We start from the raw sequence: 27,028 nt of genomic DNA on the forward strand, positions 1-27,028 counted from the left end.
AGACACTGTTCTCCTACCTGGCAAGTCTCTCTTTATCCGCAGAGCTCTGCTCATCATCCGACCTAAAAACAGAATTAATGAACTAAGCTAAAATTAAAACAAAAAGGATGGAAGAAAGGAAGGAAAGAAAAAAGAAGGAAGGAGGAATGGAAAAGGGAAAGGAAGGAAAGGAAAGAAAGGAGAAAAGAAAGAAGAAACAAAACCCATGTAGAGAAGTGGAGGAAATGGAAATATGGGCCAGAACCTTGCCTGCGATCTACAAAACCATCTGTTAGGACAGAGAAAAAGTAACTTACAAGATAAATATCAAAATAAAAGCAATGTCAATATATATTATAAGTTAACATGATCTGAACACAGAAAGCATTTTGTAAATCAATCTCTAAAGAGACCAAAGATAAAGAGTTTGAACAAAAAACAATAAAGGGAATTCAGGAATATGCTTCTCAAATATTGCTCCCAATCTGGAAAAAAAATTATACCCATACTAGCTATTTTATAATGGAAAAATTAAAGACAGAATAAATTGAAGATGAGTTGTCAAAACAAGTGATCTCAAATAGCCTCCCCCAACACACACACATACACTGAGACAAAATAACCAATCATATCTGAGTGAAGAAATTATGTAATTAAGACCTAAGTTTCTGGCACATCTTTTATCATTGATATGTTCCTAAAGTAATTCCTAATTTCAATTTAGTCACTTTACCATTTTCCACAGAACAGTCATAACATGGCTAGATCCTCAGTATCAACTCTTCCTCTCCCGGAGGAGGACAAAGAATTATCACTAAATTTTTTCAGAAAACAGATACTGTAAGAGAGGGTGGAAACTGAAAAAACATTGAGGTACTGGCAGGTCAGTGTATCTGTACTCAACTCTATTCCAGAAAGACAGATAAGTCTCCAGCAAAATGTCTAAGTATTGCATATTAACAGGCTTAAATTTTTAGTTATTAAAAATGACTGTGACTATGGTGCACACTTGTAATTCACTCTTACTAAGGAGGCTAGGGTAGGAGGATCACTTGAGCCCTTGAGCCCAGGAGTTCAAGGCCAGCCTGGGCAACATAGCAAAACCCTATTAAAAAAAAAAAAAGACAGAAGGAAATGACTTCAGCAATATATGGGGAAATTTCTAATGAGATGGTCAGTAGAACAAAAGACATACAAAATAACATAGTAACAATGAGAACCATATAAAAATTATATTATTGATGAGAGAAAGGTTATAATAATGTTAAGAAGTTTAGAGTTTTATGTTCCTTCAGCTATTACCTGTAGACAGCTTCACGAACCACATTTTTTCAAGAAGTTGAGAAAAGTCACACTTGTTCAGTTTTTCAAGACTCTATTGAATTCCCAAGGACATGTGAGGTCAACCACCTTAACACATCATGTCTTAAAGGAATGAATGTTTGAAATGAACATGTAAATTCCTATTACTACAGAACTGCAATCCCAATATTTCTGAATAAGATATATGAATGTATAAATATTCACATTTGGGCTGGGGTTGTGGCTCAGTGGTAGAGCACTTGTCTTGCATGAGTGAGGCACTGCATTCAATCCTCAGCACCACATAAAAATAAATAAATAAAGGTATTGAGTCCATTTTAAAAAATATTCACGTTAAGCACTACAAATAAAAGCTAAAATAGTTCGTTTCAGGTTTTCATGACTTTTGAGAATTTCAATCAACAGACTATGGACCTGTACCACCCATACTAATTGATGGCTTGACTTTTTTTTTTTTAACCAGGGATTGATTGAACCCAGAAGCACTTAACCACAGAGCGACATCCCCAGTCCTTTTTCATATTTTATTTAGAGACAGAGTCTAAGTTGCTGAGGCTGGCTTTGAACTAGCAATCCTGCCTCAGTCTCCCGAGCTGCTGGGATTACAGATGGCTTAACTCAGTTTGAAAAACTATTCCCCAAACATCTATGTTTATATTCTCATTTTAGAAGTGGTTCACAGCTGGACACAGTGGCACATGCCTGTAATCCCAGAAACTCAGAAGGCTGAGACAGGAGGATTGAGCGTTCAAAACCAACCTCAGCAACTTAGTGAGGCCCTAAGCAACTTAGAGAGACCCTGTCTCTAAATAAAATATTTTTAAAAAGGTCTGGGGATGTGGCTCAGGGTTAAAGTACCCCTGAGTTCAACCCTCCATAAAAAAAAAAAAAAAAAAAAAAAAAAGTGGTTCACATTCTAAAGACTTTATAATTAGCTACTTCACGTAGGATTTGTTTTTTAAATAATTATTTATTTTTATGCAGTACTAAGAATAGAACCCAGGGCTTCACACATGCTAGCCAAGTGCTCTGCCACTGAGCTAAAGCCCCAGCCCCTCAAGTAGGTTTGATAAATAAATTATTCTTGAAAAACCTCTTATATTCATTTTTTTCCTATTGCTATTGCTATAACTCTGCCGCAGACACTCATGATTTTACAGCTATCTTATTATTTCACCAGCTTCTACCTACCTCCCTGACTACAGTCCTTCTGTTTAATCAATCCTATATACTATCACAAAAATATCCCTACCAAGTATTTTATATGACATTCTCTAATTCAAAACATATGATAGCACCTTCCTGCTTCAGAATGTTTGAAATTATTCTGCCTGGTATTTCTAGTTTTCCAAATGATTGGTTCTCACAGTGATCCCCAGATGGGCAGCATCAGCAATGAATAAATACTAAGTGCTCAGTTAAGTACTACACTTTGAAATAGTAAAATTTTAATTTTTCTGAGGTGGCTACAAACAATTTTTTAAAACAGAAATAACTGACTGCTTAATAATATATAATATGAACTTTCTAAAAGAAAAACAAATATCTGAGTTGAGAAGGATTTAGTGTTTAATAAAAAGTAAGTACACTTCTTCATCGTGATAGGTAAATTAAACAAATTTAAGTTTATTTTAATCAAAATTTCGGTCTCTACAAAAAGTTTTTTCTCTATCACTCACTTTTTAAAGAATGAAAAACATTTATACATACAGATTTTTCCAGCATCTGTATCAATTTAATAAAAAATGCATACAAATCCATAGTTTGTGTTCTTGTGGACACCTAGTAAGAACACTCCTACAGGTACCACATACATAGAAAAGTACTATATAAAATATACCACTATCATACCACTATTGAAGCCTGAACCATATCATAGTTACATTACTAAGTTTTACCACCTTTCAGAATAGGAAATTCACTCTCATTCAGATGAAATTAAAATTCAGTATGGATGGACTGCCTACTCCTACAAAGAACAAAATGATCTACTACATTACCTGGCAAACCGCTCCTTATCATTAGACATCTGATCATCATCACACCTGAAGTAGAAAAAAAAAATGAATTAATTCAATACTCTTGTCTTACATCTATTTCACTCTGAAATGAAAACTAGTATGGAATAAAAATAATCAACAGAAAAAAAGTCAATAGAAAAGTAGAACTAAAAAACCTGTGACTACATTTCTCAGGTTTCTAATGTCTTCATTACCTTTAGTTTATCAGACCCACCAAAACATGATGATGGAGGTGGGGGCTGGAGCTGGGACTCAGAGGCAGAGTGCTTGCCTAGCATATGTGAGTCACTGGGTTTGATCCTTAGTACCACATACTAAAACAAGCAAATAAAATGAAGGCAAGCTGTCCATCTACAACTACAAAAAAAGAAAAAAAAATTTGAAAATAAATAAATAAATAAATAAAAGATGATGATTGCTGGGCTGGGCGTAGTGGCACTACACCTTAACCCCAGTGGCTCAGAAGGCTAAGGCAAGAGGATCACCAAGTTTGAGTCCAGCCTCAGCAACTTAGCAAGACCCTGTCTCAAAATAAAAATAAAAAAGGTTGGGGATGTGGCTCAGTAGTTAAGCACCCATCGGTTCAATCCCTAGTGCCAAGAAAAAAGATGATCTCATGAGATGCAGCTGACTACCATGTCATCACCACTTTAAAGTTAGGGATAGGTGGGGTTTTGTATATTTTTAAATCACAGTTAAAAAAAATCATATAAAATTTACTAACTAGGGCTGGGGTTATAGCTTAGTGGTAGAGCACTTGCCTAGCACAGGTAAGGCCCTGGATTCGATCCTCAGCACCACATAAAAACAAATGAATAAAATAAAGGTTAAAGGTTAAATTCTTTTAAAAAATAATTTACTTTTAAGTTTGGTACCAAGGATTTTCTTCATTCATCTACAGATGAACACTTGGGTTGCTTCCACCTTTTAGCTATTGTGAAAAATAGGGCAATGGATATGCAAATAACTCCTCAAGATCCTGCTTTAAGCTGGGCACAGCAGTGTGTGCCTGCAATCCCAACTATTTGGGAAACTGAAGCAGGAGGATCACTTAAGCCCAAAAATTGGAAGCCAGTCTAGGCAACCTAACAAAAGAATGCCTCAAAAAAAAAAAAAAAAAAAAAAAAAAAAAAATGTTTTTAATTCTTTTAGATACATACCAGAAGTGGGATTGAGGAATCATGTAGTAACTCAGTTTAATTTTCTGAGGCACCACCATTTGTTTTCCATTGTGGTTGCACAATTTTACATCACCAACAACAATGTACAAGAGTTCCAATTCCTCCACACCTTCACTGGTACTTTGTTGTTGCTGTTTTTTTGATAGTGGCTATTCTAATAAGTGAAAAATGACTTCTTATTAGAGTTTTGATCTGTGTTTCTCCAGTAACTACTGGAACATCTTTCATGTGCTTATTGGCCATTTGTGTCTCTTCTTTGGAGAAATGTCTGTTCAAGTCCTTGACCCATTTTTTTTTGAACCAGGAATTGAATCCAAGGGTACTTAACCACTGAGCCACATCCCACATCCCAGCCCACATTATTTTTTATTTTAAGACAGGAACTTGCTAAGTTGTTCAGGGCCTAAGTTGCTAGGCTAGCTTTGAATTTGTAATCTTTCTGCCTCCATCTCCAGAGGTGCTGGGATTACAGATATACCACCATGCCTGGCCCTTTGCCCATTCTTTAATCAGGATTTTTTAATTGCTGTTGCTGAGATGTAGGAGTTCTTAGGTATTTCAGATGTTAATTCCTTCTAAAATACATGATTTGCAAGTATTTCTCCTAATGCCATAGGTTATCTTTTCATTGTGTTGATTATTTCCTTTAATGTACAGGATTTTTTAGGGATAGTTTTATTTTATTTTATTTCTTTGCGGTGCTGGGGATTGAACCCAGGGCCTTATGCTTGCAAGGCAAGCACTCTACCCACTGAGCTATATCCCCAGCCCACAGGGATAGTTTTAAATTACGATTTAAATAATGCATTTTCTCTCTTTGACCAAGGAAATTCATTCCACTCATCCCAACTACTTAAACTCTTAAACTTTAGGTAGGTAAACTCTTTTCTACTACACAAAGACACACTATACAAAGATATACTGAGTGAAGAAGACTTAATTCCAAAAACACTATTCTCTGTTTTGTTGTACTGGGGATCAAATCCAGGGGCTTACACATACTAGCACCACTGAGCTACATTCCCAGTCTAATTTTTCTTCTTTAATGAGCACACTCTGCTAGGTGCAGTATATGTACCTACTATGTCAGCTACTAGGGAAGCTGAGGCAGGAGGATTGCAACATAGAGATATGCTGTCTCAAAATAAAAAAAGGGATGGAAGTGTAGCTCAATGAATGAAGTACCCCTGGATTCAATCCCCAGTACTGAGGGGGGAAAAAAAAGGGAGGCACACTTTATTTTTTTTCACACTTTAAAATAATAATAGAGGTTAGGGATATGGCTTAGTGGTAGAGAGCTTGCCTACCATACAAGAGGCCTTGGGTTTAATCCTTGGCACAGCAAAATAAAATAAACTGGACATGGTGATGCATGCCTGTAGTTCCAGGAACCTGGGAGGCTGAGGCAGGAGGATCGGAAGTCTGAGGCCAACCTTAGCAATTTAGCAAGATACTAACTCAAAATAAAATAAAAAGGAATAGGATGTAGCACAGTGGTAAAGCACCCCTGAGTTCAATCCACAGTACTGTAAACATAAAAACAAATAAAATAATGAAAATTGAAATAAATACATAAACATGTAACAGTCATTCATTACCAAGTGTTATGTACTGTACATAACTACATATGTAATACTTTCCCACAACTAACAACACACTAGGTATGTTTATACCAGTAGCACCACAAACATCTGAGTGCAATGTAATAATGGTTATAACATCACTAGGCGATAGGAATTTTGCAGCTCCATTATAATTTCATGGGACCACTGTCACATAGTAGTCTGTTGATTACCAAAATGTTATGCAGAGCACAAGACTGTAGTTTCTGACTATTGGAATTTATGGAACCAACAACTCAAGGATAGATCTAATTGATTGGAATAAATAGTATATTAGTGATTAGTGATTACCTATATACAATTCATAAACACAATTCCACTAATAGCATCTATCTATAATTAGGAATTCTCAAGAGATCCTTAAAAACGTCTTTCATTGGCAAAATGGAAATTTCTTTCCTTCTTCTCATGTATTGAAACCCACTAATTCTCAAGAGACCTCTTGGAGAATTATTTTAATTTGTAACTATATTTTATGTGCCCCCATTCAGTTATTTTCAAGAGTATCTAGCAAGGTTCATCATTCAGTCAATAAGCAGAAATGTAATTCTTAATGTTACATATTACTATAAAGTAATATATAGATGTTACTGGTTATACTAAACATAAAACTAAACAAGGGCAAACAATTCACAATATAAATATCTTCTGCATAAAAATGAAAAGCAGAGAGATGATGAGTGTGTACACACATACGCACTTATAGATGCTAATATATACACTATTTCTAGAAGGATACTCAATAACTATAAAAATCTAAGGGGAAGGATTCAGAAGGTCAAGTGAAAGGATGATGTACTTTTATTGTTAATATCTGAAAATTTGCAATAAACATATTACTTTTCTAATTAAAAAACTTATTTAATAAAACAAACTAGTAAATGAATGAGTGAAATGTAGGCAGCCACATGGCTAAGTGATTTTTTTTTAAACACAGCTCCTTTAATTTACTTGTCTAGAACCGAGTAACGGTTGCTAGACAATGTAGAGACTATGAGGGTAATATTTTCAACTTCAGAAAGAAAAAAGGAAGGCTCCAATCACAGTTATCCTCCTTTCTTTAAGTCTTACTGCTTCTTTACATGAAAACAAGTCAAGTAGTGATTTCTACTCAGCAAAATTATCCTTCCTTTCTGGAAGAACCCCTTCATTAATGTATTGAAAAGTCCATTTTCAATGCTCCAGAGAATCTAATACTCAGGAATACTAATTCCAATTCCTGCTGCCTCTAGGAGTAATCAATAGGTATCAAACTGTACAACAGACCAGCACCTTAACAAATTATACCTTCCAATATTCACTTCTATATGCAGCCATCTCCAACACTGATTCAAGACATGAAGATATGGTTTGTTTTGGCTAATGGGACATTAGCAAATGTCACAGAAGCTGAGATTTGTTAATCACCCTGGGACTTGCCCTTTGTATTACAGCCATCACTACATGAAGAAGCTCAGTTTCACCTCCTTGAAGACAAACAAAAACAGAGAGATACATAGCCATCCCAACTGAGTCTCAGCTGACCAAAAGGCTAAATGCAGTTTTATGAGCAAGTGTAGGCAATATCAGTAGAATAACCATGCAATACACATAATTATGAGACATAATAAACTTGTTCTTTTAAGCTAAGCATCAACAGAGGGTCTTATAAATTCTCTGAACTCTCCTGAGGACATGCCTCTGACATTATAACAGAATTGCTGAAAATTTTCTGGACATAATAAATATGAAAATGTATAACTTTAGGATGAAACACTTTCATTTGTCCTAAGTACAAAAATATTACAAGTCAGAAGTATAAAGATCATCAACTAATTTTTAGTATCAGAAATCTAGATAAAGGTTTTCAAACTCTTACCTCAAAAATTTATTGTTCCCTTCCCCATCATCATCAAAATCCAGCCTAGGGAAAGCCAACGAGAAATACTGTAAGCCTACTGATAACACAAAACATTAAGAAAATAATATTTCTCAACATACCTACCTATACACTTATCCAAATAGAAAAAAGGAAGTGAAAAATCAAGCTCCATAACCTCTTTCTCAAAGTGCCAAATTGGGCAAAGAAGTTGGACAATAGAAAAAGGGTACCTACTGCTGAGGAGAATCCTGGGGTGTACCAGGTATGGATCCAAGGTATGGACTGGGCTTGAGCACAGAACACTGGGCTCTCATCATGTCACATGAGAACACTCTGTGATGACCCAATGCCTCTTGGGCCTCCCTGGTCCCCAGTAGAAGTCTGCTCTTCCCTGTAGTACAGTAGTGTAAACATGTAACCTGAGCAGTGCTGGCTATCTCATTAAAATAATTGGTTCTCACTTCATATATAAACTATTGCACTTCCTGAATAAATTGAGTCTGCGTCACAGAACCTGGCTCCCGGTGTCTGAGCAAAGGGGCACCGTCGCACTCACTCCCTTCCCAAGAGGCCAACCCACATCTGACAACATACTGCTACCTCAACACTTCCCTAAAGTGGCAGCCTATCTTTGCCAAAAGTTTGCATCAGAGTACAACCTCTACAAAAGGAATAGGAGCAAGGTATGTGGTGGCTCAGCTGTAATCCCAGTTGCTCAGGAGGCTGAGGCAAGAGTATGGCAAGTTAGAGGTCAGCCAAGGCAACAAGCCTATCTCAAAATAAGAAGGAGTGGAGGAGTAGTTCAATTGTAGAATGCTTGCCTAGCTTCTAAGAGTTCCAGGTTCAACCCCCAGTACTGCCAGAAAATGTTGGGGGGAGAGGAATCCACTCAAAAAGGACAAGAAAAAATTAATATGAATAATTCAGGGTTTTTTTGTTTTGTTTTGTTTTGATTTTTTGGTGAGGATCTAAGGATCAAACTCAGGGCCTTGAACATGCTAGACAAGTGTTCTATCACAAGGCTACAACTAGTGCCTCGGGTCTATTTTTTATTTCTATGGTCTACTCTAAGCCATTTCATCAGCTTTCTGAACATCTTACAAAACAGTAATATTACATAAGTGACTTTGTAAGATAAGAAGTTGTTGGTATATAATATACATTACACTCAAGACACTGAATAAAAACAAAAATCTTGCCCGAAAGAGGATTTTTGTCTAGACAAATACAAACATAAAACAAGTGAAAATGGGAAAGTGCCATCTAAGGAACACAATCAACATACTATGAATATTCAGTGAAAGAAGAAGCAACTTTCACTTCAAGGGACTAGGGAAGATTATAGGTAACAGAGTAGGCAATCTTCTATTAATCTCCATAGCCTATAAAACGAAAATGTTCTCATGTTATGACTTTAACCCAGAGATCATTCTTAACATCTCTATATGAATTTTGAGTGTGTGTGGTGCTGAGGATCGAACCCAGGGTCTCATGCATGGTAGGTGGGCTCTCTACCACTAAGCCACAACCCCAGCCCTATTTGTCACTTCTAATAGCTATATAGTATTCCATTTTAAAATATAACTTTCTCAAATGATGCCCTAATTTTGATATTTACATTTCTTCTGATTTTTTTGCTACCTTGTATAATAACAACACATTGTTCAAGAGAGTGAATGCTAGTGCTAAACTCCTAACATTCACATCTTAGCTTGATATTTTGTTTAGGAATTTGTTTATTCATCCCATGCCTCAGTAGAGTTAAAATGTATAAAATTCTTGGACATATAGCAAGTCTTACTATGTTATTCATTTCACTACTAGACTCAAGGACCACTCTTGCATTACTATTGGTAGTAAGTAGTTATAATATTAACTACATTCTTCCTTTCTTCCTTCCTTCCTTCCTCCCTTCCTTCCCTTCCTTCCCTTCCTTCCCTTCCTTCCTTCTTTGGACCAGGGATTGATCTCAGGGGCACTCAACCACTGAGTCACATCCCCAGACGTTTTTTTTAAATATTTTATTTAGAGACAGGGTCTCACAGAGTTGCTTAAGGACTTGATAAGTTGCTGAAGCTGGCTGTGAATACTCAATCCTCCTGCCTCAGCCTCCCAAGCTGCTGGGATTACAGGCATGCACCACTGCATCTGGCTATTAACCACATAATTTTTAAAAAGAAAACAAAGAAAAAAGGAAATGGATACAATACTATCCATCATTCCTGGCCCTTTTAAAGCAATCTCCTTTTTGATGCTTTTTCTATTTATCAACTAAATACAATATTTTCATACACTAAAGAACACTGCACTTGTTTCTTTCTTATAAAATTTGGTGTAATCTCTTATATTTATGTATGCAATGATTAACCCTGTCAGAATTCAAACAACTTGGAAACAAGGAGTTTATCTTATTTATTGTTGGATCCTACTAGCAATCAGTACAATGTCATATACTAATGAGGCACTTAAGACATTTGGAACTGAAAGGGCTCTGTATTCCATATCACAGGAAATATCAGTAACTTAGAAAAGAAATATTCCAGAGTTCAGCATTCTCTAAACTCAAAAAAGAAGTTTATCAAAATGAATTTAAGAACAGATAAAAAGCTTAATGAAACAGCAAACAGTTTTCTTAGCAACAGTGAAATCTCTGTGCTTAGCCACAGTCCTTCACCTTGTAGATTTTTACTTCAAAATAAATTTATTTATAAGAAACTTAGATAAAAGCATCAATTCTCTAAAAGGAAAAATCCAGGTACTGAGGAGATACATGACCACAGTGTAATACGTAAACAGTTGAAGTGAGAGAGTTAGGAAGAGCCAAGTGGATTCATCAACTAACTAAATCAGTGTGATTTATAGGAGAAACATTCATGACACTATACTCAAATTTACCCTGGTCGCCGCTTAATAGCTCTCTGGACAATCGCTCCTCCACCTTGCATCCCAGGGGCAGGGTTTCCAGAAGCAATAGCTGGACCTATCGATGGTACATCTGATGTCATTTCTGTCATAGAAAAACATTGAAAAAAGTTAAGATTTCTGCTTATCATCACTATCATCTGTTGGTTCAACGAAAGATTCAAGCTATGGATAAAATCTTAATAGTTTACTAGAGCATCCAAATAATCATATGCACATTGGTCTCCTTGAATTTTCTTTAAAAATTTTTTTTTTTCTTTTTAGTTATAGATGGACACAATCTATTTATTCATTAATTTTTTTAATGTGGTGCTGAGGATCAAAACCAGTGCCTCACACATGTGAGGCAAGCACTCTACCACTGAGCTACAGCCCAAGCCACTCCTTGAATTTTCACACTGGGAAATGGTTTCACTATATTTGTTTTCCCTACTTAGTAAAGTTTAGAATAAGGAGTATCATATTCTATAGTCTTCACTTTTAAAAAGCTTTTATTATTTAGGTATCAGGGATTGAATAGGGATGCTCAACTACTGAAACACATCCCTAGGCCTATATATTTAGAAACAGGATCTCACTTATGTTTCTTAGGGCCTTGCTAAGTTGCTGAGGCTGGCTTTGAACTCACAATTCTCCTGCCTCAGCCTCCCAAACCATAATAAGCTTTTAACAGTGATATAATACTAATTTAAAACAAACACATAAACAAATTGATTTATACTTTTATTCATGCAACAAATATAATTTAATTACTTTTATATATTTTTATTGGGAAAGCAAACTGAAAAGCCTGAAAGTAAAAATCACCTAAATTCCAATACATAAAATTATATAGAGTAAAACTGAAGTTGGGCATGTTGGCACAAGCCTGTATGCCCAGCTACTTGGGAGGCTGAAACAGGACTGAGAACTCAAGGTTAGCCTGGGCAACATAGTGAGATCCTGTCTCAAAAAACTAAAAAAATTTAAAAAGCTACTGGGTGATGCACACCTGTAATTCCAGCTACTCAGGAGGCTAAGGGAGGAGGATCATAAGATCAAGGCCAGCCTGTGCAGCTTTGTGACAACCTGTCTCAAAATAAAAAATAAAAAGGGCTAGGACCGTAGTTCAGTGGTAGAGTGCCCTTGGGTTTAATCCTCAGTACTGCAAAGTAAGTAAAAATTTAAAGAAAAAGAAAAAGAGTAATATCTCTCTTGCCTTCTCTGTACCACTCACCTCTCCTTCCAATTCAATTTCATCTCCCCGTAGTAACTACTGCTAACAGCTGGGTACATTTTATCTCTGATAAATTTTCTCTTGTTTTATATATATATATATATATATATATATACATACATACATATCTTTGTAATAAATAGATGCAGCCTTTCTTTTTTTATTTTTATTGTAAACAAATGGGATACATGTTGTTTCTATTTGTACATGGAGTAACAGCATACCATTTGCGTAATCATACATTCACAGAGGGTAATGAGGTTTGATTCATTCTGTCATTTTTTCCTTCTCCCCATCCCTCCCACCCCTCTTTTCCCTCTATACAGTCCCTCCTACCTCCATTCTTGCCCCTGTCCCACCCCTCATTATGTGTCATCATCTGCTTAGCAATGAGATCATTCGTCCTTTGGTTTTTTGAGATTGGCTTATCTCACTTAGCATGATATTCTCCAATTTCATCCATTTGCCTGCAAATGCCATAATTTTATCATTCTTTATGGCTGAGTAATATTCCATTGTATACATATACCACAGTTTCTTTATCCATTCATCAATTGAAGGACATCTAGGTTGGTTCCACAATCTGGCTATTGTGAATTAAGCAGCTATGAACATTGATGTGGCTGTATCTCTGTAGTATGCTGATTTTAAGTCCTTTGGGTATAGGCCAAGGAATGGGATAGCTGGGTCAAATGGTGGTTCCATTCCAAGCTTTCTGAGGAATCTCCAGACTGCTTTCCAGAGTGGCTGCACTAATTTGCAACCCCAACAGCAATATGAGTGTACCTTTTTCCCCACATCCTCTGCAACACCTATTGTTGCTTGTATTCTTGATAATCGCCATTCTAATTGGGGTGAGATGGAATCTTAGTGTAGTTTCAATTTGCATTTCTCTTATTACTAAAGATGGTGAACATTTTTTCACATTTTTGTTGATTGCTTGTAGATCTTCTTCTGTGAAGCGTCTGTTCATATCCTTAGCCCATTTGTTGATTGGGTTATTTGTATTCTTCATGTAGAGTTTTTTGAGTTCTTTATATATTCTGGAAATTAGTGCTCTATCTGAAGTATGAGTGGCAAAGATATTCTCCCACTCTGTAGGCTCTCTCTTCGCACTGCTGATAGTTTCCTTTGCTGAGAGAAAGCTATTTAGTTTGAATCTATCCCAGTTATTGATTCTTGCTTTTATTTCTTGTGCTATGGGAGTCCTGTTAAGGAAGTCTGATCCTAAGCCAACAAGGTGAAGATGTGGACCTACTTTTTCTTCTATAAGATGCAGGGTCTCTGGTCTGATTTCAAGGTCCTTGATCCATTGTGAGTTGAGTTTTGTGCAGGGCGAGAGATAGGGGTTTAATTTCATTCTGTTGCATATGGATTTCCAGTTTTCCCAGCACCATTTGTTGAAGAGGCTATCTTTTCTCCATTGCATATTTTTGGCACCTTTGTCTAGTATGAGAAAATTGTATTTATTTGGGTTTGTGTCCGTGTCCTCTATTCTGTACCATTGATCTACCTGTCTATTTTGGTGCCAATACCATGCCGTTTTTGTTACTATTGCTCTGTAGTATAGTTGAAGTTCTGGTATTGCGATACCCCCTGTTTCATTCTTCCTGCTAAGGATTGCTTTAGCTATTCTGGGTTTCTTATTCTTCCAGATGAATTTCATGATTGCTTGCTCTATATCTGTAAGGTACGTCATTGGGATTTTAATTGGAATTGCATTGAATCTGTATAGCACTTTTGGTAGTATGGCCATTTTGACAATATTAATTCTTCCTATCCAAGAACATGGGAGATCTTTCCATCTTCTAAGGTCTTCCTCAATTTCTTTCTTCAATGCTTTGCAGTTTTCATTGTAGAGATCTTTTACCTCTTTGGTTAGATTGATTCCCAAGTATTTTATTTTTTTTGAGGCTACTGCAAATGGAGTTGTTTTCCTCATTTCCCTTTCAGCTGTTTCGTCGCTTGCGTATAGAAATGCTTTAGATTTGTGCGTGTTGATTTTATAGCCTGCTATTTTGCTGAATTCATTGATGAGATCTAGAAGTTTTCTGGAGGAGGTTTTTGGATCCTCTAAATATAGAATCATGTCATCAGCAAATATGCATCCTTTCTTAATAAAAATAAAATCTTGCTCTGCAACTTCCTTTTTGTCATTTAAATATATATCATGGATATTTTATGTTATAAATAATATACATAAAATCACACATATACCTCATTCTTTTTTATGACTTTACATTGTTTAAATATGTACCACATATGTATGTGTGTGTGATTTTTTTTAAATTACAAGGCAAATTTTAACATTTTAACATTTATGCCTCACAGGAATAAAAAAATACTAGGATGAAGTAAACCCCTCACTCCCAGGGGAAAGAGATGAGAATGCCAACAATGCTGAGACCTAAACAATACACAAGGAATCATGAGCATGGTGGGGCTGACTCCAGGTTCGTAGATGAAGGGCAAAGGAATTGGACACAAAGTCATACAGCTGTTTGGACTCCTTTTTGTTTGACTATTTTAGTTCAATGGCATGATCTCCAAGTCCCTTTGCTTATGTGGGCAGCAGCAGAAGCCCATCATCTTGACCATTTCCCTTAAGAGTTGCACTGCTTTTTCACATTGGGTCAGGTTCACACTGTTTACCATGGGCCATGGCTACAGCAGCAGCTCAAGACTGCTTTAGTTATGTCGACTCATTCTGTCTGACATTGCAAGCCTCTAAATGTACCATATTTTATTCAACCAGTCTCCAACTGACTGACATTAAGGTTGTTCCCAATTTTTTACTATTATAAATAATGTACCAAGAACATTTACATATAAAGTTTTAAGTAATCTTGCTATTTAAGATATATTTCTAGAAGTAAAATTTGTTTCTAAGCTTATAAGCACTTAAAATTTTGATGGTTACTACTAAATTACATTCTAAAAAGGCTGCTATACTACATATTTCCACTAACAGGTATCAGAGAACCCATTTCGCTCATTGGTATTGGATTTGGACTTAAAATTTGTAAAGTGAAATGTTTCAAAACTCCAAAATTTTGTGTGCCAACATGATAACACAAGTAGAAAAATCTCACACCTGACCTCAGTGTAATGAGTTGAAGTCAAAACACAGGCATACTAAAAATACTTTATGAACTTACCTTTAAGCTATATGTATAAAGTATATATGAAACATAATATATTTGGGGTTTAGACTTGAGTCTCATCCACAAGATATCTATCTCTCTATACATGCAAATATACCAAAATTTAAAAAAAAAAAAATCTGATATCTAAAACACATCTGGTCCCAAGCATTTCAGATAAGGGATACTCAAACTTTTTTATTTTTACCAAATCTTACAGGTAAAAATAATACATTTGTTTTCACTTGCATTATATTTCTTTTTAGGTTTGGAAGTCATCTGCAGTAAGAGCTGACTCTTCATATCTTTCATATTTTTATAATGACTGATGTGTGCTATGAGTTGGATATTATTTAGTTAATATGAGTGTCCCCGCAAGGGTCCACTATTTTAAAGGCTTGATCCTCAAGGTGGCACTAGTAGAAAGTGCTGTGGAACCTTTGGGAGGTGGTGTCTAATGGAAGGTCCCTAGGTCATAGGAGGCACACTCTTGAAAGACAGTGTAGAAACTCACCCATCAAAAACTTATCAAGACCTTGTCTCAAAATTTAAAAAAGTAAAAAGGGCTGGGGATGGGGCCCAGTGGTTAAGGCATCTGGGTTCAATCATCTCTGGTACAAAAAAAAAAAAAAAGAAGCAAAGTGAGAACCTCAAATTCTATCTCTACCTAGCAGTATCTAGGAAATGCTTCCCTTTCCCCTGCCAAAGAGATGTCAGTAAAAGGCAGCAAAAATAGAAGGTTTAAACATCCAACAGCACGTAATAATGCAAAATTTTCCAGGTTTTAATTTAAAAAATCATTTGTCATCATTTTCAGATTGGTTTATTTCACTGAAGTTCGAGGTTTTTAGTCTCTTTCAGGACTACAGTTTTCTTTGTTTTTTGTTTTTTCCTCCCAGGCAACCTCAGAGCAACATTTTTGTTTTTGGTTTTGTTTTTTGGGTTTTTTTTGTTTGTTTTTGCGGTGCTGGGGATGGAACCCAGGGCCCTGTGCTTGCAAAGCAAGCACTTTACCAATTGAGCTATCTCCCCAGCCCCTCAGAGCAACTTTTTAAAGGCTCAGTTCGCCTCCCACTGCAAATGGACCCACTGCAAAAATTTAACCCAACCTTGACTCTGGAGTATTTTCTGATGTCTGAAAAATGAAGAAAATTTCCCTAAAGATTCAGCGGACTCTCATCCAGTCAGTTCAGAAATACTAATAAAGCAACTTCATAACTTGACTCTGAATCCTAGTGCTAAACGCCCTTTCCCTCTGCCAGAAGATCCACCCCAACCACAGGACAGAAGTGAGAGGATCTTATGTGAGGTCAGAAGTGGCTTTCCCTACAGGCATCAAGGAGTCCAAACATTGTTATCTGTACGGAAAGAACATGTGGCAAAATGGAGATATCTCCTAAGTGTATGATTTTCCCAGCTTGAAAGAGAGCAACCAAGAGACAACAATCTTAAGGGAGTTCAAAGTGAATCACAATGGGTACCAATCAAATGTACCTGCAGTTATTGCATATATCATAGATGGGATCCTTCTGAGAATGCTAGAATATAGTATGATTACAACACAGTCAATATAGGCAGAAATTGTATCTTGTTCTTCATGATGCTAATTTTAGGCAAGATTTTCTATGCTTACATTGCATACCAATGATTTTTGAACAGCTTATGAGTTCTGATGTCTTTATTCTTTTCCATCTACTGTGTGTGTGTGTGTGTGTGTGTGTGTGTGTGTGTGTGTTGGGGATCTCTTCATGCTTTAATGCCAGTAATTTATAAGGAATCAGTGCCATTAAAATGTACATAAATGATTTCAAGTAAGCTTTAGTTTTACTTTTCCCTTTGACCCAAGGAAGTACCAATAGGTCTCAAGTCTTTCTGTGGATTTTATAAGCCTGAAATCTGTGAAATAAAACTCAGGAACTGGAAGAGTTGTAAAGAGAATATTGGATAGTTTGATTAGAGTGTAATAATTAGAGTAGATAATTAGATTTTCTGTTTTTTAAAAATATGAGTTGCAATAAAAGGAAATTTTGTGCTATTTTAATTTTCAGTGGTAAATAAACGTGTACATGGAAAAAAAATCACTTGTCATATCAAGAATCAGGAAGATTTCAAATTGAATGAATGGGTGACAACACTGAGATGACACAAATGTTAAAACTAACAAACGTTTCTAAAGTAGCCATGATAAAAATGCTTCAAAAGCACCTAAAAACTCATTTGAAACTAATGAAAAAAGGATTTTTCAGCATGGAAACAGGGATTATAAAAAGAACTTAGTGGAAATTTTAGAACTGAAATATATAATAACTGAAATAAAAACGTCATGGTGATCTCAACAACAGAACATAGGACATAAAAGAAATAATCTATGAAAAATCAACTTAAAGTGGATCAAACATTTAGGCACTGGAACAGAGGCCCTAACAGAAGAAAAAGTAGGCCCAAATTTCATCATGTCAGCTTAGGACTGACTTCCTTAACAAGACTCCTAATGTGCAAGAAATAAAATTAAGAATCAATAAATGGGATGGATTCAAACTAAAAAGCTTCTTCTCAGCAGAGGAAACAATCAACAACATGAAGAGAGAGCCTGCAAAATGGGAGAAAAATCTTAGTACACATACCTCAGGTAGAGCATTAACCTCCAGGATATATAAAGAACTCAAAAAATTTAACACTAAAAAACCAAATAACCCAATCAATAAATGGGCTAAGGAACTGAACAGATACTTCACAGAAGAAGAAATACAACTGATCAACAAACATGTGAAAAAATGTTATCATCTCTAGCAATTAGAGAAATGCAAATCAAAATTAAGATTTCATCTCACTCCAGTCAGAATGGCAATTTTCAAGAATATAAGCAATAATAAGATTTAGCAAGGATGTGGAGGAAAAGGTACATTCACACATTGCTGGTGGGACTGCAGATTGGTGCAACCACAATGGAAAGCAGTATGGAGATTCCAAAGAAAACTTGGAATGGAACCACCATTTGACCCAGCTATCCCAATTCTCAGTTTACACCCAAAGGACTTAAAATGAGCATACTTCAATGACACAGTCACATCAAATATAGCAGCTCAATTCACGACAGATAAACTATGGAACCAACCTAGGTGCCTTTCAACAGATGAATGGATGAAGAAAATGTGGTACATATACACAATGAAATATTACTCAGCCTTAAAGAAGAATGAAATTATGGCATTTGCAGGTAAATGGATGGAACTAGAGAATATCATGCTAAGTAAAATAAGCTAATCCCCCAAAACCAAAGGCCAAGTGTTTTCTCTGATAAGTGGATGCTGATCCACAGTGGGGGTGGGGGTATAGGGAAGAATAAAGGAATTTCCATTCATGCAGAGGGAGTGAGGGGAGGGTAGGCAGTGGGGATGGGAAGGATGGTAGAATGAGGCAGACATCATTACCCTATATACAGGTATGATTACACTACTGGTGTGACTCAGCACCATGTACAGTCAGAGAAATGAGAAGTTATGCTCCATTTGTGTACAATGTGACAAAATGCATTCTACTGTCATGTATAACCAATTAGAACAATAAAAAATAAATTGTTTTAAAAAAGAAATGGAAGACAGAACAATAGAAATTACCTAACCTTAACTGAGAGAAAACAGACTACAAGAGAAAATAAACATGAAAATAAAAAATTAACAGAGCCTAGGGAACAATGGCGCTAAAACAAAAAACGTCTAACATTTCTATCACTGGAATCTTGGAAAGAGAAGAGAAAGAAGGCGGGGCTGAAAAGCTAACAGCTAGAAAATTACCAACTATGGTGGGAGATAAAAGCCTGCAGATTTAAGAAGTTGCAAAAACCCCAAAAAAATCCATTAAAACACAGATCATAATTAAACTTCTGGAAACTAAAAACTAAGGAAAAATCTTGAAAATAGCTACAGAAAAATGACATCTTAATTACAGAGGGGAAACAGTTGAAATGACATCTAACTTTTCATCAGTAATCATGAGAGGCCAGAAGTAAGTGGGATGACAATTTTTCCTAAGTATGAAAGAAGAGAACTGCCAACCTAGAATCCTACACTCAGTGAAGATACCATTCGGAAATTAAGACATTCTCCAATAAAATTTGCCAACAGTAGACCTATCCTAAGAGACTGGTTAGAGAAAGTCATTTAAACACAAGGGAGGGCTGGGGATATAGTTCAGTTGGTAGAGTGCTTGCCTTGCAAGTGTAAGGCCCTAGGTTCAATCCCCAGCACCGCAAAAAAACAAAACAAAACAAACAAACAAAAAAAAAAAACACAGGGGAAATTATAAAAGAAGGAATTCTGGAATATCAGGAGAGAAGAAAGACCACTGTAAGCAAAATTCAGGTAAAATCAATAGTTTTATTTCTTTTGTGTTTTCTTCTAAATTATGTTTAGGTAAAAACTATAACAGTATGATGTGTTTCTAATATGTAGCCCACATATTTAATTATATATGAGGGATAGGCATATAAACGCAGGTAAGGTTTCTACACTTTACTCAAAATGGTAACATGAAGACACCACTGGATAATGTATAAGATATATAAGCATATATAGATATGATATGATGCCTAAAACAATCACTAGAAGGCTGTCCAATTAGGTACACTATAAAACATTACTGGTAAAATGATTGACTTACAGAAAGGCAAGAAAAAAACAGAAACAAAATCCAAAACAAACAGAAAAGAAAAAATAAAAGTAGCAGACTTAAGCTTTCACAAATCAATAATTTTACTCAATGTAAATGATCTAAATATACCAATTAAAAGGTGAAGATAGGCAGAAGCAGAAAATATGACCCAAAAAAACACGCTATTTACAAGAAACTCACTTCAGGGCTGGGAGTATAACTCAGTGACAGAGTGCTTGCCTAGCATGTACAAGACCCTAGGTTCAATCCCCAGGAATACAAAAACAAAAACCCCAAGAAACTCGCTTTGAATAAATAAGTAAAAAGTAGAAAAAGAGAAAAGATAGAAAAAGATATATCATATACATAATAATCAAAGGAAAGTAGGAGTGGTTATATTAGCAATAATCAGACAAAACAGACTATATAAATCAGATAAAATAGCAAATAAAATTTATTAAAGAGCAATAGATTTTAAAATAATAAGGCAATCCACCAAGAAAACAGCAGCCAGACACAGCGGCACACATGTAATCTCAGCAGCAAGGGAGGCTGAGGCAGGAGGACTTTGAATTCAAAGCCATCCTCAGCAACTTAGCAAGGTCCTAAGCGACAAAGCAAGACCCTGTTTCAAAATAAAACATAAAGGGTTAGGGATGTGGCTCAATGGTTAAGCACCTCTAGGTTCAATCCCTGGTACCAAAAAAAAAAAAAAAAAAAAAAAAAAAGAAAGAAAAAGAAAAAGAGAACACAGCAATTTTAAATTTGCATGCACTAAACAAAAAAAAATTGCAAAATATATGAAACAAAAACTGACAACTGAAAGGAAAAAACAATCATAGTTGTAGACTTGAAAGTGCCTCTCAACAAATGACAATTAGAAAATCAGCAAAGATGGCTGGGGGGTTTGTATCCCCAATACCTTTAAAAAAGAGAGAGAGAAGGGCTGGGGTTGTGGCTTAGTAGTAGAGTGCTTTCCTAGCATGTGTAAGGCACTGGTTCAATCCTCAACACTACATAAAAGTAAATAAATAAAATAAAGGTATTATTTCCATCTCCAACTACAAATATTAAAACAGAGAGAGAGAAGAAAAGAAATCCATAAAGAAATGGAGGAAATCAATATCATCAACCAACAGGGTCTGATTAACATTAATAAAAACATCCCATCCAACAACAGAAGATACACATTCTTGGGCTGGGGAGATAGCTCAGTTGGTTGAGTGCTTGCCTTGCAAGCACAAGGCCCTGGGTTCGATCCCTCATACCATAAGAAAAAAAAAAAAAGATACACATTCTTTTCTTTCTTTTTGGGAGGTTTCTGGGATTAAACCCAGGGTGCACTACCACTAAGATACATCCCAAGCCCTTTTTATTTATAATTTTGAGACAGGGTCTCACTAAGTTGCCCAGGCTGGTCTCAAACTTGCAATGGTCCTGCCTTAGCCTCCTAAATCCCTATAATTATAGGCATGTAGTACCACACCAGAGATATAAGTGTCCTGAAAAATTATACCAAGGTAGACCAGATCCAAGGGCCATATAACAAATTTCAATAGATATTTAAAAAATGAAATATACATCTCACTATCCAATCTACAAGGGAGTTAAACTAAAAATCAGTAACACAGTGGGATAATCTCCACACACTTGGAAACTAAACACACTTAATCAATTTGTCACAGAGGAAGTCTCAAAGGAAATTTTAAAATCACTGAACTAAATGCAGATGAATATACAACATAGCAAAATTTGTAGGACACAACAAAACTTTACTCAGGGAAATTTATAGCACTAAAATGCTTATATTAGAAAAGATAAAATATCAGCAGGGCACTGTAGCACACACCCATAATCCCAGAGACTCTGGAGGCTGAGGTGGGAGGCCAGTCTTAGTGATTTAGGGAGACCCTATCTCAAACTTAAAAGAACATAAAGAGATGGGGTGTACCTCAGTGGTAAAGTGTCCTGGGGTTCAATCCCCAGTACCAAGGGAAAAAAAAATTCAAATCATCTAAGACTCTAAATTCAAGAGACTAAAAAAAAAAAAAAAACAAAATTAACTCAAAGTAAGCAAAAGGAAGGACATAATAAGGCACAGAAGTTAATTAATTTAAAAACAGGAAAACAATGAAAATAACACAGCTAGTTCTTTAAACAGATCAATAACACTGACAAACACCAAGTAAGACAAATTAAAAAAGAAAAGACATAAACTATCAACATTAGGAATGAAAACATTATCATTAAAAACTATGAATACATCAAAGGAATAATAAGGGAATATAAAAATAACAAATTTGAAATTAGATAAAATAGACCCATTCCTAAAAAAAAAAAAATAAAAAACAATAAGAACAACAACAACAAAAAAAACTATAACTGACCCCAAACTAAACAGATTATTTTAATGGCCCCATATATGAAGGAAATTGAATTCGTAATTTCAAACTCCCAAAAAAGAAATCTTGAGTCCAGATTAATTCACTGAAAATTCTATCACAGTTAAGGAGTGGGACACCTCCCAATTCAATTTATGAAACTAGTAATAACCATATATCAAAACTAGATGAAGGGCTAGGGATATGACTCAGTTGGTAGAGTGTTTGCCTTGCAAGCACAAGGCCCTGGGTTCAATCCCCAGCACCGCAGGAAAAAAACAACAACAACTAGAGGAAGACATTAGGAAAAAAAATTAAAGACCAATATACCTCTTGAATACAGGTATAAAAATATTAACCAAATATTGGCAGATAAAATTCAACAATATACAAAAAAAAATTACATATGACCAAGAAAAGTTTATTTCAGGGATGCAGACTAGTTCAGTATTTGAAAATTAAGCAAGAGATTAATTTTAAGGAGAGCAAGTGGGCTGGGGAGATAGCTCAGCTGGTAGAGTGCTTGCCTCACAAGCACAAGGCCCTGAGTTCGATCCCCAGTACCGCAAAAAAAAAAAAAAAAAAAAAAAAAAAAAAAGAGAGCAAGTTTGAGACCAGTCTCAGCAATTTAGGTATCTACCAAATTATCAGGCTAGTGAAGGAAAAAAAAAAAAAGAAATCACATGATCTAGCCTGTTGCAATGGGACACGCCTGTAATCCTAGCTACTCAGGAAGCTGAGGTAGGAGGATCACCAAGTTGAAGGCTATCCTGGGCAACTCAGTGAAAGACTGTCTCCAAATAAAAAACAAAAAGGGTTGGGGATATATATCTCAGTGGTAGTGTGCCCCTGGATTCAATGTCTACTACTGAAAAAAAACAAAACAAAACAAAACAAAAACACATGATCACAAGAACAAGTTCATAAAAAGCACAGGACAAAACTGAACATCCATTCTCAATTTAAAAACTCTCTGAAAAAAGTAGGGATACAAACACCCACAGCTGGGGACATAATTGGTTGGTTCTAGCATGCCAGGTCCTGGGTTCAATTCCCAGCATCACCAAAAAAAAAAAAAAAAAAAAAAAAGATGGGGTGGGGGGTAAACAGGGAAATATCCACACTCTGACAAAATAATCTGTATGTGTGTGTGTGTGTGTGTGCACGTGCACGTGGCATGCGCACACTGGGGACCACCGAGTCACAGCCTCAGCCCCTTTTTATTTTTTATTTTGAGACAGGACCTCGCCAAGTTGCTTAGGGCCTTGCTAAGTTGCTGAGGTTTGTCTCAAACTTGTGATCATCATACCTCAGCCTCCCATATCACTAGGACTACAGACATGCACCACTGCTCCTGGAGGACAAAATAATCTTTAAAAATATATATAGAGAAAATATTATACTTATGGTGAAAAATAATGCTTTGTTTTTCACCTAAGACTGAAAAATGCACAAGAATGCCCTATTTCACCACTTACACAAACAGCGTGGGAAGCCAAAGGAAAACTCTAGAAAAGAAAAGGTATACAATTCCAAAAATACCCTGCAAAAGACCCCATCAGAGGATGAAAAGACAAGTTACAGAGACAGAAAATATTTGCAAATCATATATCCACAGAAAACTAATATCCAGGGTATAAAAATAACTCTCAAAACTCAACACTAAAAAAGCAAATGGTTCAATTATAACATGAACAAAAGACATGAAGAGATAATAATGAGAAAAGTGAAGCAGGAGGCATCATAATACCAGACCTTAAATTATACTAGAGTTATGGTTACAAAAACAGCATGGTATTGGCACCAAAACAAACATGAAGACCAACAGAACAGAAGACACCGAAATAAACCCACATAAATACAGTTATCTCACACTAGACAAAGATGCCATAAACATACATTGGAGGAAAGATAGCCTCTTCAACAAATGGTGCTGGGAAAACTGGAAATTCATATGTAGCAGAATGAGATTGAACCCTCCTATCTCTCATCCTGCACAAAACTCAAAGTGGATCAAGGACCTAGGCCTCAGACCAGAAACCCTGAGCCTACTAGAAGAAAATGTAGGCCCAAATCTCCATCATTTTGGTTTAGGAATTGACTTCCTCAACAAGACTCCTAAAGCCCAAGAAGTAAAATCAAGAATCAATAAATGGGATAGTATCAAACTAAAAAGCTTCTTCAAAGCAAAGGAAATAATCAAGAACATAAACAGAGAGCCTACAGAATGGGAGAAAAACCTTTCTACCTGCACCTCAAATAAAGTATTAATCTCCAGGATATATAAAGAACTCAAAAAACTTTAACATTAAAAAAAAAACACAACCAATAAATGGGCAAAGGAACTGAACAGGCACTTCACAGAAGAAATACAAATGGTCAACAAATACATGAAAAAATGTTCAACTTCTCTAGTAATTAGAGAAATGTAAATTAAAATTACACTGAGGGGCTATAGCTCAGTGGTAGAGAGATTGCCCAGCATGTGTGGGGCACTGGGTTCAATCCTCAGCACTGAATATGAATAAATTAAATTTTTTAAAAAATACTACACTGAAAATCCATCTCGCTCCAGTCAATATGGCAATTATCAAGAATACAAGTACCAATAAATTGTTGGTAAGGATATGGAGAAAATGGTACACTCATACATCACTGGTAGGACTGCAAATTGGTGCAACCATGGAAAGCAGTAAGGGGATTTCACAGAAAATCTGGAATGGAACCACCATTTGACCCAGTTATCCCACTCCCCAGTACATTCCCAAGGGACTTGAAATTAGCATACTACAATTATGCAGTCACACCAATGTTTATAGCAGTTCAATTAACAATAGTTAAGTTATGGAACTAACCTCGGTGCGCTTCAACAGATGACAGGATAAAGAAAATATATACACACAATGGAATATTACTCAGATATAAAAAAGAATGACTTCATAACTTTTGCCAGTAAATGGATAAATCTGGAAACTATTATGTTTAAGTGAAATAAGCCAATCCCAAAATGCTCTCTCTGATATGTGGATGCTAACACATAAGTGAGGGGCAGAGGAAAGAACAGAAGTTCACTGGATTAGACAAAGGGGAATGAAGGAAGGGCAGGGGATGGGACTAGGAAAGACAGAAGAAGGGATTGGACATAACTTTCCTCTGTTCATATATGAATACACCACCAGTGAAACTCCATATCATGTACAATAGCAAGAATGAGATCCTATTCAGAGTAAGTTATACTCCATGTATGTATAATATGTCAAAATACACTATTGTCATGTATATCTAAGAACAAAAATTTTTTTAAAAGACATGAAGAGATACAACAGGGACATACACAAGATAAATAAGCATGTATAAAAATGCTCAACATTATTAGCCATGTGAATTAAAACCACAAGGAGACACTCTTACACATGGAATGGCTAAAATAAAAAAAAAGAATACAAACAAATATGGGGAAGGATATGAAAAAAGTAGATTACTCACATTGCTAGTGAGAATGTACACTCTAGAAAACAGTTCGATGAACATGCAACTAACAATTGAGTAAGAAATGGTTAGCAATCAGAAGTGATGGGCCCCAATTGAGGGATTGTTCAAATGCAGAAGCCACACCAGGAGAAATATTAATGGGCACCACTAAGGCCTATTTCAAATGTAAAAGACCATGAGGTTCACCTGTTCACCTGGGAACACTGGAAGCTCTTTTGTCCAAGAGAGGCTAGGAAAGTGGAAGGTGAGAATGAACCCAAATGGGAGTTACAAGGATTAAAATTCAGGCTAAAGGACACACCAATAGCCTTGATACTGTTCAATGACTGTTTAACACAGATTTTGCTCCGTGTTCTACCCAAAAACACATAAGCCCCTAACCCAGCACACAAAAATGGGTTTTTCTGCTACCTGGCCTCCTCCTATTCTCTCTCTTCTCACTTAAATAAATCCTACTTTGTTTATTTTTCCCTTCCGTTATTGTCTGTGGATTTTATTCTTCAAAATTGGTGAAGCAGGGAATTTAATCTCATCTCATTCTGATTTTAATCACTGAGCCACATCCTCAGTCCGTTTTGTTTGTTTGTTTGTTTTTTGAGACAAGGTCTCACCAAGTTCATTAGGGCTTCACTAAATTGCTGAGGCTGACTTTGAATTTGTTATCCTCCTGTCTCAGGCTCCAGGACCACTGGGAGTATAGGCAGGCACAAGGTGACTGGCCCAGGCATTTTTCCTAGGAAAATGGAAGACCCAACTTTGCACAAAACTGTGTACACAAGGGGCTAGGGTTGTGGCTCAGTGGTAGAATGCTTGCCTAGCATGTGTGAGGCACTGGGTTCAAACCTCAGCACCACATAAAAAGAAGATATTGTGTCCACCTACAACTAGAATTATTTTTTAAAAAAACTGTACACAGAAGTTCATAGTAGTTTTATTCATAATAGCCAAAAACTGATTTTTTTAAAATACAGGTATCTTTCAACAGAGGAACGGTTAAACAAACTGACATATCATTATTACCACTGAATACTACTTAGCAATGAAAAGAACTATTGATATACACAACAATCTGGGTGAATTTCCAGAGAAATCATGCTTAAAGAAACAGGCCAATCACAAAAGATCACATACTGTATGATTACATTTATAAAACATTGTGTTTTTTTTGTATTGGAAACTGAACATAGGGTACTGTGAGTACTAACCAAATGCTCTACTACTGTACTATATGCCCCAC

The 27,028-nt window shown here is 36.0% G+C and overlaps 1 protein-coding gene and 1 long non-coding RNA gene across 6 annotated transcripts in view; one reads left to right on the forward strand and one right to left on the reverse strand.

Annotated features, from left to right (window-relative positions):
- The window catches only part of ARNT (aryl hydrocarbon receptor nuclear translocator), a 72,107-nt gene that overhangs the window by 26,099 nt on the left and 18,980 nt on the right, over positions 1-27,028 (reverse strand). For 2 of the 5 annotated variants that reach the window (XM_079107263.1, XM_079107262.1), the window contains exons 2-5: positions 10,883-10,994; positions 7,985-8,029; positions 3,303-3,347; positions 18-62 (exon numbers count right to left, since the gene is read on the reverse strand). In XM_079107263.1, coding sequence (XP_078963389.1) covers positions 18-62; positions 3,303-3,347; positions 7,985-8,029; positions 10,883-10,994 — 247 coding nt within the window. Of the gene's footprint in view, positions 1-17; positions 63-1,281; positions 1,390-3,302; positions 3,348-7,984; positions 8,030-10,882; positions 10,995-27,028 lie in introns of those variants that run through there. The other 3 variants (XM_079107265.1, XM_079107264.1, XM_079107266.1) reach the window with 2 other exon arrangements.
- LOC306642436 overlaps positions 13,022-27,028 on the forward strand; it is a 29,481-nt gene continuing 15,474 nt past the window's right edge. The window contains exon 1 of the long non-coding RNA XR_013758507.1: positions 13,022-26,663. This is a non-coding gene — a long non-coding RNA (uncharacterized lncRNA). The remainder of the gene's footprint in view (positions 26,664-27,028) is intronic.

This window comes from Sciurus vulgaris, assembly GCF_902686455.1.
Source record: "Sciurus vulgaris genome assembly, chromosome: 1".
Classification (NCBI taxonomy): Eukaryota; Metazoa; Chordata; class Mammalia; order Rodentia; family Sciuridae; genus Sciurus; species Sciurus vulgaris.